We start from the raw sequence: 16,117 nt of genomic DNA, 5'->3' as shown, positions 1-16,117 counted from the left end.
GTTACTTCGTTAAATAGTACAAGTTTTACCTATAACATTTTTATATATTTTTTCAAATAACGACAATACCTGAATGTTTTTATTTCAGTCTCTATAAAATATAGTATCTAAAATATCTATAGTATCTATAGATCTATCTATCTATAAAATAAATATAGTATCTAAAACTAAGAAAGAAACATGCAATGAAATAGAAAATGAAAATAATTTATTTTAAAACATCCCTTTAATATATTGTATTTTATATTTACATATATGAATTTTAGCGAATATGAAAATCCAGAGGAGCAAATTTGAAGTTAATATTTAAGAATTAGACAGTATAGTTAGAAAGTTAATAATTTAATAGTTCACATTTGAATAGATAATAAAAGGTAGGTATTGTAGCGTAAAGTAAAAAACAGTTGAGAGAGATGGAATAAGTATGTTAAGGATATATGTATGTATTGTGAATTAAGTTAAGTTTCATGACTGCGAAGTCGAAGTAAAGATTATTATTAAATGTGTATATCTGTTGATGAAGAGTACTTAGTTACATTCGGGAAACGTTTTCTATTCTTCCAAACCAATTGTAGAATATATTGTTCTTCCAACACACTTTTTGCTAATACATTATTGTAATACTCACGACTAATAGAATAGAAAAAATCTAATTTTACTTTCTTTAGGTCTGTGAAATGTAAAAAAAATAAATTCAAAGACTTACAAAAATGTATGATAGCAATACACTTTAACGAAAAAATTAAGTTACAAAGATAAAAATATTTTTAAATTCCATGTACCACATGTTACGATTGTCCAATTAATTTTAAATTAATTTTAATGGCATAATTCTAGAGAATGTCTCAAAACGACAATTAAAAAGTTTAAAGATATGTATAGGTATATATTATAGTCCCACTTAACCAAATAGCGTACACACGCCCAGCATGTCGTGAACATATAGCATTGTTGTCTACATTGAATTTTGGCGCACAAATTATAGTATAGTTTTTGCCTATATTTCTTTGTGAGAGTTTGTTACGTTACACGTGGAAAGTGGCAGTTTTTAATAAATACACATAACTGATAACTAATTATGTTTTTTTGAAGTCAATTTATTATTGTAGTAATGTTAATATGTATATACAAATAAATTTGTTGAAAACGGAATCTGAAGATGCACACTTTGCAAAGTCGCCGGAAGCATAATGTTTTAGGTGTTGTGTTTTCTGTACATATTTCTGCTACTAGCAATGATAAAAAACAACTGAAATTTTGTTCTTCGCTTTGTGAATCTTTAAATTAACAACGAAAAGGCGGGAAGGAAAAAGAGTTAAAGAACAGGAGACAAATCTAAAGTCGTATGTAGTGCGTGCTTATACCATGTGTGTGAATGGAATGCATTCTAATATTTTAAAGAAATTATAACAATTTCTTGCTTTTAGTAGTTTAAACGAGATAATAACATATTGTAATGTTAAGTGTATGTAAAATAGCAGCAGACATGATGAACAATTTCATCTTGATCTGGTAAAGGTTTAGTGAAAGTATATGGAACATTATAGTAATTTTGTGATTTTTGCAAAAGATCTTACAGAAAGATCTGTGATGAAATGAATGAATTATTGTCACTCAATACTCTAGAATTGTTCCTAATATTCGTGTCTTTCCATATATGTTGAAAATGCTGCAGGAAAACTGTGAAACAACATTGAATGAAAAGTTCGAAGAACATAATGTAGAAGAATCACAAAGACAAAATACTAATCAAAGTTTACAAATTTCTAAAGACAGCGATGTTGATGCAAAAGAAGAAGTACCGCAATATTGTGGAACAAAGGATTTTCTACAACATGTTAATAGTGTTTGTTATAAATGGGATATTCCACTGAAACCACTATGTGAAGCTATAGAAGACTACAAACCAACTGAATCTTGTGAAAATTTTACAAAAGGTTGTCAGTGGTCACCTGATGGAACATGTTTATTAGTATCATCAGAGGATTTTCGAAACCGAATATTTGAACTACCACATGAATTTTATTCTGAAAAGATTCCCTCAAATTTGGAGTCTACCAATTTCAAAGCAGTATTAAATATAAAAGAAGGAGGAATTATATATGATACTTGTTGGTATCCTTATATGAATTCTTGGGAACCGGCCACTTGTTGTTTTTTGAGTACTAGTAAAGAAAGTCCGATACACTTATGGGATGCTTTTAATGGTGAATTGAGAGCAACATATAGGGCTTATAATCAGTGAGTAGAACAAATTATTTTAGTCACTATTTATTGAATTATAATTTCAAAGTAATAGCTATGCTATGATAGTGTGTAAAATGCAACTACAGCCTACATTATAAATTATAATACTGTAAATGTTTCTTATAAAAATATTTATAAAATTTCATGATATGTACACATAGTTTTCAATATTTTTTATAGCTGCTGCATTGAAAAATAATTGCAGATATAAGATTATTTTAATTTGTAATTTAGCTTTTTAAGTTATAATTTAAAATTTGTTCTAGTGAGCTATTTGTGATTAATGTTCCAAGTACTATATATAAATTTTAATTTATCAAATATCTTTGTCCGGAAAAATATTTTAGTCTATTACATCATAAAAATAAATTTAAATATAAAAATTGCTTAAGAGCTAACAAAAGATATCATTGTGTGCATTGTTTTATTATATTAGAGTGGATGAAGTAGAAGCTTCAATTAGTATGCAGTTTATTGATTCAGCAAAAGAAATATGGGCTGGTTTCAAAAATGGTTTAAGAATTTTTAATATGGAACGTCCAGGTCGCCAAATTGATACTATTCAATTTAAAAGAGATTTTCCAAACGTCGTTGGATTAGTTTCCTGCATTAGAGAGAATCCAATCATGCCTGGACTAGTTGCATTTGGTACATATTCTAAATCCATTGGTAAGTACTACAAATAAATTCTAAAACATTAAAACTAAATTATCAATACATTATAACACATTGTTTATTTACATCTGTTAACCTTTAGGTTTCTATAAAGGCGGACCACTATGTTCTTTTAAAACTGAAAGTGGTGTAACTCAAATTGAATTTAGTCCTTGCGGAACAAAATTATTTTCGGCTGTTAGACGTAGTAATGAATTTTTATGCTGGGATCTTCGTAATACTGGTACTGTACTTCACTCTTTCCAAGGACGCCAAGCTGATACAAATCAGAGAATATACTTCAATGTTACACGTGATGGCAAACAATTAATTTCAGGTATGTGTGTAAATAATTTCCTTTCAAATTGTTATTTATTACAAGTAGTATATTTATTTATTATAGGCGGCACAGATGGAAATATTGCCATTTGGGAGTTGTCAGAAGGTACAAGTGACACAGATCTTGATTTAACACATAAAATAAAATTGTCTAATGATTGTATAAATGGAGTAAGTTTACATAGTAATTTACCAATACTTGCTACTAGTACAGGACAAAGATTATTTGGTCGTGACAGAAAACGGAGAGATAACAGTGTTAGATTATGGTCTCCAACTTTATAATCCTTTATAGTTCATTCATGCATAATTGCAGCATTCTGTGGTTTAAAGCACAATAATGTTAGAGAATTTCTGCACCTGAAGTTATCAACACATCCAAACTGCAGAATGTTGAATTTATATATATTTCATAAGAATGAAATATGTATTTGAAATTTAAATGAAAAATGCCCTTTAACCTCACATATATATCTTATTTAAATGACAATACTAATTAATATATATATGTCAAACTTAAAATAATATTTAATATTCAATATTTAATACCTTTTACTGTGATGAGATTTTATTATTTTGTGCTACTATTATTTTATATTCTAACTATTTTATTATTTTATATTTTATATTATAACTATTTCATTGTTTTATATTATTATTATTATTATTATTATTATTATTATTATTATTATTATTATTATAACTCGTCGTTGATGTGTGCTGAATTATGGTTTTACTATTTACATGTTTTAATAATTTTATAAGTAATATATTATGTTGCGCTTATTACATATCCATTTTTGAATTATTAATCGTATTGTTTCCCGACCGTATTTTATATGTTTCATACATCAAAAATTATTATAATAAATTATTTTAAATTAAGTTAAGTAAATACAAATTATTAGAATTATTCAATTGTGCATTTCAAATTAAGTTAACTTTACACTACATCCCTGTATAGTTACGCAACTAGTTGAGAAACAATACACCATACCTTAGCATTCAACTAGTATTAAGTAGCATTAAATATCGCATGTACGCTACGCTTCGCGTGGGCATATGGCAAGGTTGTCTACATTGTTATTATGGCGCATAAATTATAGTATAGTTTTTTTCCTACGTTTATTTGTAAAACTTCGTTATATTACTTATGAAAAGAGGCTTTGAAGAATACAAATAACTGATAACTATGTTTTTTAACTAAATTTATTACTGTATTAGTATGTATGCATAAATTGCAAACTCGCCGAATCTGTGAAGCGTTAGCCGTGCTAATTCCTGTTCCTATTAATTTTTAATTATATACTAAATCATAATATAGTATAATATGTAGATATTTCATTTACTATAATTGCACCATTCTGTGCTTTGAATTACAATAGCATTAAAGAACTTCTGTACCTGAAATCATCAACACATCTAAACTTCAAAATGTTGAATTTATTTATGTTATATGAGGACTAAATATGTATTTGAATTTTAAATAAAAATACTCCTGTACTCTATCTATACATATGGTTTATATTCCAATACTAATTATTATTTAACTCAAACATAAAATAACATTTAATATTTAAGATTTATTGTTGTAAGGAGATATAGAGAAGATGGCCAGTTTTGATATATAGATTTATTAAATTATTACATTTCAAGAAATTTTTATTATAAGGCTAAAAGAATAAATATAAGCATAATGTAATAAAACATTTGATACAATATTAATATTGCCTATACAATACTTTTTGTATTCCTGATCAATGTGTGCTGAATTATAATGTTGCTATTTTCATATTTATTTTATTGATTTTATAAGTAAAGTATCTTGTTCCTCTTACTGTATTTATATTCATTTTTTCATTGTTAACTATATCGTTTCCTGACTGTAATTTATGTTTCAGAAATAAAAAGTAATTCAAATAAATTAATTTAAATTATATTAAGTAAATAAAAACTATTAGACTTATTTAATCTAGCATTTTAAATTAAATTAATTTCCTACTATGTTCAACCCTCTATACTTACGTTACTCTTTTCAGAAATGATACAGCACGCATCGGCATTTAAGTAGCATCAAATAGCGTATGCACGCCCTGCAAACCGTAAATGTATGGCGGGGATGTCTATATTGTATTTTGGCGCACAAATTATAGCATACTTTTTCCTATATTTATTTGTAAGACTTCGTTGTTTTATCCATGTAAAGAGGCTGTTTTTAAAGAATGCAAATAAAGTGATAACTAACCGTGTTCTTTGAAGTAAATTCATTATTTTGCTATGTCAATACGTATTGTGTTGTCAATACGTATAAATAAATTTGTTGAAAACGGAATCTGAAGGTATATGCTTACTTTGCAAACTCACCGGGAGTCTGAAGCGTTAGCTGTTTTGTGTGATTGTATGTATGTACATATTTCTGCTTCCATAAATTTTCAAAAACAAACGGTATTTTGTTCGTTGCATTGTGAATCTTCGAAATAATAACGAAAAGGCGGGAAGAAAAGGAAGTAAAAGAAGGGAAAGTTAAAGAACAGAAGACAGGTCTAAAATCGTACATAGTGCGTGCTAATACCTATGTATTGTGAACGTAATGCATTCTACTTTAAAGTGATTATTATAATTTTTTACTTTCGGCAGTTTAAACAAGATAATAACATTTTGTGAAGTTAAGTGTTTGCAAAATAGACACGAGCGGATTTAGTGAGCGACTTCATCTGGATCTGTGAACTGTTTAGTGAAAGTACAGGGGACATTGTAATAATTTCATGATTTGTGCAAATGACCTTACAGGAAGATCTGTGATGAGATGAGTGAAATATTGTTACTTTAATATCTTGTGCAACTCAATTTTCTAGAATGGCTTCTAATAGTCCTGTTTTTCCACGTATGCTGAAAATGCTGCGGGAAAGTAGTAATATTAAGGATAAACGCGAAGCTTTAACCTATATTCGTAGGTAAGTTTGATCACTTTTTATTGTTAAGTCTTTATATCGGTGTTGTTTATATAGTACATGTTTATGAATATTATTTTGTATATTAAGCGTTAACTGAAAAACATACAAGAAGTTTCTGTTCGTTTACACTCTTTATTCTTTATTGTTTTGCAACGATGCCGAATGCAGTTAAATAAACAATTTAACTCCACTATTAAATCCATTAAATCTTGTGTTAATTAAGTATTGAGATAGAGTAATTCAATACTTTGTATCATAACAGATTACAATCTAGTGTACCACTGTTACATTTTTTTACTCATGCTATTAATTATACCTTTACATTATAATGTAATTTGTCAATGTAATTGCTATATAAATATCATGTATATTGATGAATTATAAGAGGTAAAAACAGTTTTGCATTACCATCGCAATGGTAGGATGTAGAATAAACGAAAAAATGGTGTTTCATTAAAATTTTTATAAATTACCTCATACTTTACATTTATAGGAAATATGTTTCTATCTTAATGATATAACACTTCTGTGTTATATGTGAAACATAAATTTGAAGATATCAACATTGAAAATATTAATAAACAAAAATCATAGATTTGTAGTGTCTTGAAAACATAGTCATTAAAAACATTTTATGTAATGTGTATCTAACTAATATCAAAGAAATAAATTAATATTATAATTTATGACATGAATCTTAAAAAGTGATTCACCATTAAGTAATAACTAAAATGCTAATCTTTTTATAATTAAAATTGGTGTTAAATACAACTTTTTAAAATTATTTTCACTGATAATACCCTTAATCATACTCTTACTTTGTACTTTCATATTTACAATACTACTATTTTATATAAAATTTTATGGGAAAGTATTTTATTAAATTTTAATAACATGTAAATTTTTAAACGTATGTTATACCCAATTTTCATTTTAGCAACAGCAAAAAATTGGAACAAACAAAAGCTATTAAGGAAGAACAATACAAAGAACTATATAAATTAGTCATTGATGTATTCGCAAATGGAAACAATAATATACAAAATGAAGCATATGAAACATTAAATGTTATTATACGAGACTTTAAAGATCATTCTTTAAATTTGTTTGAAATTATGTCACATTTATGTCCAAAAACCAGGTTTGTTAAATGAAATGATATATTAATTAATTATACTATAAATATATGTGACATGTATGGAATTTCTCCTAATATGTATAAGAGTTTACAATGAGTTTATGGTGTTTATTATGGGATTTTTAATATTTAGATATTAATATGGTTGAATTACGTATTTAATTAGTTAATGAAATCGTAAAATAATGTTGTAATTTTATTCATAACATTTTTATATAATTTCAGATTAAAACTTCTTAAGTTATTGGAAATAGTTGAGGACAGTGCTATATCAACAGTTGCTTATGATACACATACTTTGAACTTTTTAAAGAGTTGTATGAGTACAGTACAACCTAATACAATGCCATGGATAGCACCAAATGCATGCACAGATAATCTTCAAGCCTTGACAGAAGCTGAAAACAAACAGTTATCAGATGACCAAAGATTAGAAGAAGAAACAATTAATTATTCCATGATTTTGTTACGGAGGTTATATAAAGTTGCTGCAGTAACATCAGACACAAATGTTCAAAGGGTACACAATTAATATTTGAAATAAAGGAATATATATTTCAATAAATCTTATCTGATTTATGAAGTTAAAAATCAAAACAATAAAGAGATTTTTATTGTTTCAGTTTCATTCATTATTGTTTGACAAAGTAATGCTATTAGCTTATATGGGTCATAAAAGGCAACGAGGTTATGCTTTAACACTTTTGGAACAATCTCTTGCTACAGACATAACATCATATGTTCGTACAAATTTACCAGAAGTGTGGACTCAGTATAAATCAGCATTGCAATCTATGTACTGCAAGCGCATGTTACTTTTAGTGTCTGCATGTGAACTAGATTGGGCTGCACAGTGGAATGTTAGTATTCAATTTCTTGGTGTGGATCTTCATCGTGGTGCTGGTTTAATAAATAATTTACTGAGTGTCGAAGAAAAAGGATTTAAATCTACAGACACAGTTCTACGCAGGTATACATAACAATTCTGAAAAAAGTAATATTCTTTTCAGAAATCAATGTTATGGTATTACATGTTTCAGACAAGCATTTCTTTCGTGGAAATTACTGGTGGATAATTTTGCATTGGATCCACATGAACTCGCCACTGCTAGAAGAATAAAGTTGTTGTGTGTTCCATTAAATGCTAAAAATAGTAAAAGTGAATTGATAGCATTAACAAAATTAGAAGTTTGGTGGCATGTGATTATCAAACTTTATAAGGATATTTCTGATTTTGTCAATCCAGTAATCACACAATTTTTAAATTTTTGTTTTGGACCTCTTGGAGATACACCATTAATATCTTCAAAATTTGAAATAGTGGCATCACCAGGAAAAAGATTTTATAAGACTAAAATCGTTGCTGTAGATGCTTTATGCCAACTTCTGGTTTCAAGACAAGAAAATAATGCAGTATTTTCACCAGTTCTGGAAGAGAGATTGCCTCATTCTCTACCTGGTCCTCTTTTTCAAAAGTGTTATAAGTGTTTTATTCATAGTATAGCAGAAGCTTGGCTTGTTCTTAGTGAACTTACAGATGCGGAAATGAAAAATAGACACCAAATTGCTAAAATATTGTGGTCAAGCTTAATTAATTACATACAGGAATCAAGAATGGAAGTAAAGGTTGGTTGATATTTATAAGTAATAATATTTAACAATGTATTTTTTAATTGAAACATTCAATTACACATATTGAAATAAAACTCTTAATAGTAATATTATGTTACAGGAAATAATATATAAAGATTTAATACTAGTTATCACAGAATTGACGAATTGTGCTACAGATAAGTCAATGATCAAAAATCTAATCTTTGATACAATCTTACCTGAAATTGTTGATCATAATAAGAATTTCGATTTTGAAGACGATTTATTATTAACATTGATATTAAAGCTTGTTCAAATTCCATTATTAAATGATGCTAAGAAGTAAGTATTTCAATTACAAATATAATACAAGTTGTAGAGTATTTTAAACAAAAGTTTGAATGGTTTCAAGCACTGTCCAATTTTATTTCTAAACTTGTATTACGAAAAATTATTTTTTGAAAAGTTATTCATATTTACAAAATTGATATAACTTACACGTTATCTTAATTATTTCTATTGTGTTAATTGTAACACGATTTGGCTTTTTGTTTATATCATTATTATAAGTATTTATATTTGCGGAGTAGTGCATTTCTAATAATAATAATCTGAAAATATAGTGAAGAAATTAACAAAAAGCATCGGCCAAATGCCAATTACCGATTTTGATGAAAATTTGCACATTTTTAGTAAGAAGTTGCAATTTAATAAGTTTAGTTGCATCTGGAGATATTCAAGTTTCGAAACTAATATTACTCTTCATAATGGAGACAAATTGTTTTCAAAAGTCAGAACTAAATTTTTTATTAGGACTTTCTTTTTCTTTAGTAAAGTTAAGTTAACCCTTTGCTCGACGGGCGAGCGTCGCTGTGGGCGACAGGTATTTGAGCGCGCAGTATTTTGGGCGGCTATATCCGCCAGCCGTCCGCAACGGTAAACACGCTTGGGCGGATATATTCGCCAGTCGTCCGCTAAGGGTTAATGTGTATCTAATGTGTATTTTTCAATTCATTAGAATATTTTATACTATAAGAGGGAATACGGATTCAAAATTGATTAAATCATTGTTTTGGACAGGGAGACATTATACCATAAACGAAAATATTCGGGTCTGGGTGCTCAAACTTAACTAGCTAAACCGTTTTCAAAGTAGAATTATAAAAATCAATTGGATATATTGTGGTCAGATCAGGTCTATGTTCAAAAAGTAGGATGTATTTCTTTACCACATACTATACAAGATTTCATAGTTGGGTAAATGACTTTCTATCGGATTTCCTCAGAAACACTGAACCTTTTGCACTTCACTGAGTTTTTAAATTTACCTGTAGTTTACGAGGAATATATATTATTTACACTATTCCTTCAATAATACTTGAAATGTCTCAGTAAATTTTTTGTATATTTAAAATACCAGTTTTAAGTAGCAGAAGGATTAAAGTCCTGTACATAAAGATGTAGGAGGAGATATTTCGTTTATATAAAAAAGACAAATTAAATTTATTTTAAATATTAAGAATGTAATTTTTAAACAATATACACTTTAATAAATATACACTTTAAATGGTTGATATTATACTCATATACAAAATAACATAATTCAAATAATTAACAATAAACATATTTGTATTGTTATGTGAAATTGCATAAAAAGAGTATAACTAATTTTGTTAAGGAATCGCTATGATGTGCTGAGCCATCTGTTTATGCAATGTATTAAATCTCAAACGAAAAACAAGTATTACTCCCATGCACTGAAATGTTTGAAAGAAATATATGAGAAGTTATCTACACTATTAAGTGCTGAACAGAAAAATGAGTAAGTTGCTAAAAATACAATGCATGTCATAACTCTCAATTCATCTCCTCTATTTCATTTCATTTATTACCACATTACTACAAATATAATTATATTATTCTTTTCTAGGAACGTCGTGTTTGAATTGTGGCGAACTTTAGCAGAAGTGTTAACAACATATATGGATGATTTACAAGAAATCAATGAGGGGAATGCTGCAGGACACAATTTAAAGACCGTTGAATCAATAGTAATATTTCCGTTTATGTATATAAGTTTGGACGACAACAAGCAAGTTAGTTTTTAGTATTTTTAATTTCAATAAATTTAAATACAAGTATATGTTTTACCTTTGTATTTATGTACTTTATAATAGATACAAGAATTGATCAAAGTTTGGAAACAGCTCTATAAACGATTAGAGATGCGAGCAGATCTCATTGAAACAGTAAAATCTAATGAAATTTTATTAAGCATTGCAAATGCTATGCAGTGTTGTATAGTGAAAAATGAAAAATCTTGTCGTCTAATTACAAAATGTTTAGATACTTTATTAAGTACTGTCAACTATAAATTTTTGTTAGGTAAGTTGAAAATTATATTATATTATGATCATGTAACGGAGAATGTTTTCTAGCTAATTTGATTTTTATTTTTCAGCGAATGTAGAAGTTCCATCTATTATACATCTCATTATAGAACTTATAAGATGTTCTTTATCCAATTCAAATGTTGCAGAATGTGAAGCTAGTCTTAAAGCTCTATCTGCAGTACTTATTACAATTTATGGTCACAATCCTCAAAAAGTAATATCATATTTGCAAGTTTGTAAACCGGCGATTGAATTGATTCTTTCGTCTAAAATAGATGCAACAAATAAGGAAGTATGCATGTAATGTTTTATATATTGTAATTTCCGCTTATTTGAACCATCGTTTAATTGAGACAGTCGTATATTTGGAACAAGGCTCAAAAAACAGAACCTAATCGAATAGTCCCAGTTTTCTTTGTTTAATCGGGTTAAGGGATATTAGTCTTAATGTAACTCAAATGACCGGAATCTACTGTATTTACTTATGTTTAAATATATAACACACGGTTTTTAATTTTCAGATAATAAGTACATGGGAAACTATTGTTAGTATTTTCAAAGGTCTGAATAAATTAGTTGATTATGATCTTCTTTTATCATACAAGAAAGCTATCATTCTTGCTCTAAATCATCGAAATTTTGGCATACAGAGTCAAGCAGTATCACTGTTTGATCTTATGAATGTATTAAGTGGAAATGCCAAATCAATATTTCAAGACATAGAATCAGAGACGTGTAAAGACAAAATATCACGTAGACGAGAAGGTACAAAAAAAGCTGATGCTACTGAAAAGTCACCAAACCAAATTAAAATGGTTGGTAGCTTCTTAAACAGACGCTCTGGCAGCCCTAAAGCTATAGTGAAAGAAACTATTAAAACTGATAACAAAGCATCATCTGATACTAACTCTGAGGTAAATTATATATATGTATATCAAAATTCAACATGCATGTCCAATTGCATTTCAGAAATAGGGAAATTATCAGTTAATTTTTGAAAATTTCCATATAGACTCGGAAAACAATTACACTATTTCTTAGTACTATTGTTTTCTTAAAAAAATTCAAATTTCCAATATTTTTGTTAGTATTTTGGATAACTTTGTATTGTTATTTCGTATAGTTTCACATAATGTCACTTTTAATTCGAATGCTTACACCTTAAAAATGTATTAGTAAATTGTTTAATAATTTATTTTTACTATTTCAAATATTGTATAGAATCAATTTGCTGTATTTTTTCAAATTACAATACTGTGAAGATTTAAATTTTTGTTAATAAGTTGTCACAGGTGCAAAACTACTCCATTTGTTTACATAACACCATTTTTAATAATTTTATAATCCTATGCATTCTTTATGCAATGTAATCTGATCTATAAATATGACCGTTTTAGTAAATAACAAAACTATGTATAATGGAAGATGGGATTATGAAAAATCACCTAAATGCCTTTCGCTTTTCTGAGTTCTTTACTTAGCTAATTTTTCATTGAATACTAAAACTTTTCAAAGGTTTTGATTTTCAACGATTCATTTTAGGATTACGTTTTCATTAAGACTGATATAAAATATGATGTGAGTCGTTTAACCGACCATCAAAAAGAGTCTTTAAAGCGAAAACGAGATGATATTCCAGCACTTTATAATGACTTATCACAATCTTCTTCACAAGATACACAAAATTTACAAGAATGGTTCGACAAAAAGAATGACATTTTAGCAAAAAAAGATAGTATTTCAATGAAAACCACTATTAATGATGAGGCAAATAAGGAAAATAAATTGAGAACAATAGAATCCGAGATTGTAGACAAAACGGCTATTCAAAATGATGCAGTGCCGGTAGAACATGTTGGACAAAACACGAAAGATATCATAGAAAACAACGAAAATTTAATCGTAACAGATACAATGCCAGAGACTTGTGATAATTATATAGAAGGTGGCACAAATTTTTCTCCGCAAGAAGAATGCTTCATAAATAAAGACCGCAGCCAACGCCTATCGCCATCCATGTTAGATAGTGGTAAACGACGTAATCGACATAATGCAATTGTAACGTCAAGTATTTCTCAAAAAATAGAAGAAGTTAACAGCCAACCAGGACAGTCTGACACTGGTATAATTAAAGAAAGAAACTTAAGAACAAAAAGAATTCAGAAAGAAAGTATAGCTAATAAACTTGGCAGTGATTCGAAGATTAAATTGCCTGATACAGAGAAAAGAGGTGTTAAACGTAAAGCAACTTCAGACAGTGAAAGTGAAAGTACGAATCCACGTAGACGTTGCAGAAGTATTGATCGTGATAGTCCCAAATTTACAGAAATCCATACTATGGCAACAAATATGGAAGCAACAACCGAGGACGTAAATTTGAGTCAACGAACTAGGAACGAAATATCGCGATTACGTATAAATATGGTATTCGATACTTCTGTTCGGACCAGTCGTCGATCCAAGGGTCCGGAAGATAACATTAAAGAAGTTGGTGTTAGAAAACAATCACCTGAAACTAGAATGTCTAAATCGAAAAATGGAGACAAAACTATTGAATCTGTGAAGAAAAACCCTAAAAATAGTGACAAAGAATTAAATAAAGGCCACTGTATAAAGAAAGGAAATAAATTGTCCAAAGCAAAGTTAAAAACAGGTAAAAATAATGAATTCACTAAGTCTGAAGATGCAAACGTAATTTTAGAAAATAAAGGAGACGAGACTATAGAAGAAAAGAAACCAGAGGAAGTGGTAATCAAAGAAGGAGAGAATAAAGAAGACATCAAAGGAAAGAATCCAGAAGAAGAGAACAAAGATGATAAAAACGAAGGAGGAGAGATCAAGGAAGAGAACAAAGAAAAAGAGAATCTACAGATAGGTACATCAAAGACTGCAGTAGGAGACATTGAAGGTGTAGTGCTCAATGCTAATGAAGTTATAACGCCTAATATTATAGAATCTAAGGACGATGGATGTAGTACTGAAGTAGAATGTAGAGATGTTGCTGTCGGTGAAAGTATTATAATACCTAAAGATATAACATTGGTTGAACAGCATACACAGACGGAAGAGGATACAGAAGATATAATCGAAAACTCGCAGGATATAACTGAATTGCAAAAGAAGTGTTGTGAGAAACAGTGTTTTATCAAAATTAATCAAATTGGTGAGATACCTCGATCGCCAAAATTGCACAGGACTTCAGATGATGAAGAGACGGCAAGCATTGTTCCAAACACTTGTGATAATGACAATAATGAAGTTCCTAAAGATAATGTTAAGGAATCTGAGGAAAACGTTGAAAGTGATTCCGATAAGCCAAAGATATCGACTACAACCACTGACAATTTATATGATAATGGAAAATATGTTATAGTTGAAGTACAAAAAGTTAACGAGGGATCAGTGGTTAAATCCCTTCTTGGATTTTCTTCACCAAAAAATATGACCAAGCGCCAATTAAAATTTAAAACTTATGCTCCACAAGGTCGTGCAGCACATATGTTAGGGTTAGTGACGAAACAAGCAAAGATGGAATCCGAATGTTACACTATAACAATAGACGATGAAACTGCAATAAAGAAACTCAAGATTAAAGACACAGAAAATGAAACAGCAAAGAAAGCCGATAAATTAACGGCGACATGTAGTAGTCGACAAGAAAAGATTTTCAATAATATGAAATCGTCCGACTTTTGTCAATCACCTCCAATAAAATTATTTTCTAATTTGAAAAATGATGGGGAAAAGGTTTACCCGAAAGTTGATAAAGTAGTAGATTCTGTATCTGTTCAAACTGATGCTCAAGTGGAAAAACTGAACGTGGAATCTTCTACTGAAACAGAGGAATTGCCAATTTTAGAGTGGTCAAGTGCAAATCCACCTTCGTTAACCGCATCTCCCAGTGTTAGCATCCTTAAACGCCAACGACAGTCTTTACCAGAACCAGATCCTGAATGCTTGACTCCTAATAAGGTATTTATCTTTTTCAGTACCAATTTAGTAGATTCTTGTACGATACAGCAAATGGTACAAATGATAAAATGCTGTAATAAACAGGCATTCTTATGTATGCAAATATGTGTCATCTATTCTTCTACTGCAAATTAGGAGTATTGTGGAAATTAATTCATACCTCCTCTGTAATACAAGACTTTACTAAATAATTAACTTTTCGATAAACATTTAGCATAATTGAACACATTTAATTAGCGATGACAGAAGCTCATGTTATCATAAATATTGATCTCTATTAGTAATTTGAAAATTTATTGAAATTTCATTTTGATGATGGAAAGATTTCAAAATCAAAAACATTAGAAGTAAAATATTTTCTTTATCGCGATTCAATATTGTAGTTTGATTATATTAAATTTAATATGTGAGAGAAAGTGAAATAGAATATTGGTGTGAGTTCTGGTTCAACGAACGTGTAAGAAAGAGGAGGTAGGCCGATTACGATGATAGGAATACAAATTACTAAGATCATAGGAGTGTAGATAAAGTCGGTCCACATCTTCTTACACAATGAGTTAAACTAAACATTTAAAAATGCTTTGAATCATTAGATTTTATTTTAATAGTACTTAAAATATGAATTTGTTATATATTAATATTTAAAGTTTTAGTGAATAATTAAATCAGAATACAGTGAGATAGATTTACAGTAGTATTTATTTTTATTTCATAATGTCGAGGATCATCTATAAATTCTAAAGAGATTTAGATCATTTTGAAGATTGATTGGTTTTTGAAAGAGAGAGAAAGAGAGAGAGAGAGAAAGAGAAAGAGAGAGAGAGAGA

At 28.7% G+C, this 16,117-nt stretch overlaps 2 protein-coding genes across 3 annotated transcripts in view; both read left to right on the top strand.

Annotated features, from left to right (window-relative positions):
- The first annotated feature begins 750 nt into the window (after positions 1-750).
- On the top strand, positions 751-4,773 carry Wdr79 (Telomerase Cajal body protein 1 homolog). Its single transcript, XM_078179153.1, has 4 exons — positions 751-2,241; positions 2,684-2,916; positions 3,005-3,238; positions 3,305-4,773. Exons 1-4 carry the CDS (start codon positions 1,658-1,660, stop codon positions 3,523-3,525), a joined length of 1,272 nt encoding a protein of 423 aa, XP_078035279.1. The 5' UTR covers positions 751-1,657; the 3' UTR covers positions 3,526-4,773.
- An 836-nt stretch (positions 4,774-5,609) lies between these two features.
- Positions 5,610-16,117, top strand: part of LOC144468301 (uncharacterized) — a 31,295-nt gene continuing 20,787 nt past the window's right edge. For both annotated transcript variants that reach the window (XR_013493795.1, XM_078177677.1), the window contains exons 1-12: positions 5,610-6,194; positions 7,132-7,335; positions 7,558-7,852; positions 7,956-8,302; positions 8,373-8,958; positions 9,065-9,267; positions 10,604-10,747; positions 10,856-11,021; positions 11,103-11,310; positions 11,387-11,610; positions 11,840-12,232; positions 12,861-15,290. Coding sequence is in view for 1 of the 2 variants with exons in the window: in XM_078177677.1 (XP_078033803.1) it covers positions 6,097-6,194; positions 7,132-7,335; positions 7,558-7,852; positions 7,956-8,302; positions 8,373-8,958; positions 9,065-9,267; positions 10,604-10,747; positions 10,856-11,021; positions 11,103-11,310; positions 11,387-11,610; positions 11,840-12,232; positions 12,861-15,290 (5,298 nt within the window). In the remaining variant the exon portion in view is untranslated. The remainder of the gene's footprint in view (positions 6,195-7,131; positions 7,336-7,557; positions 7,853-7,955; positions 8,303-8,372; positions 8,959-9,064; positions 9,268-10,603; positions 10,748-10,855; positions 11,022-11,102; positions 11,311-11,386; positions 11,611-11,839; positions 12,233-12,860; positions 15,291-16,117) is intronic.

The sequence above is a fragment of the Augochlora pura genome, chromosome 4 (assembly GCF_028453695.1).
Source record: "Augochlora pura isolate Apur16 chromosome 4, APUR_v2.2.1, whole genome shotgun sequence".
In the NCBI taxonomy this organism is placed as follows: domain Eukaryota; kingdom Metazoa; phylum Arthropoda; class Insecta; order Hymenoptera; family Halictidae; genus Augochlora; species Augochlora pura.
Note: the sequence above shows the minus strand (reverse complement) of the source record. Positions and strands in the feature narration are given on the sequence as shown.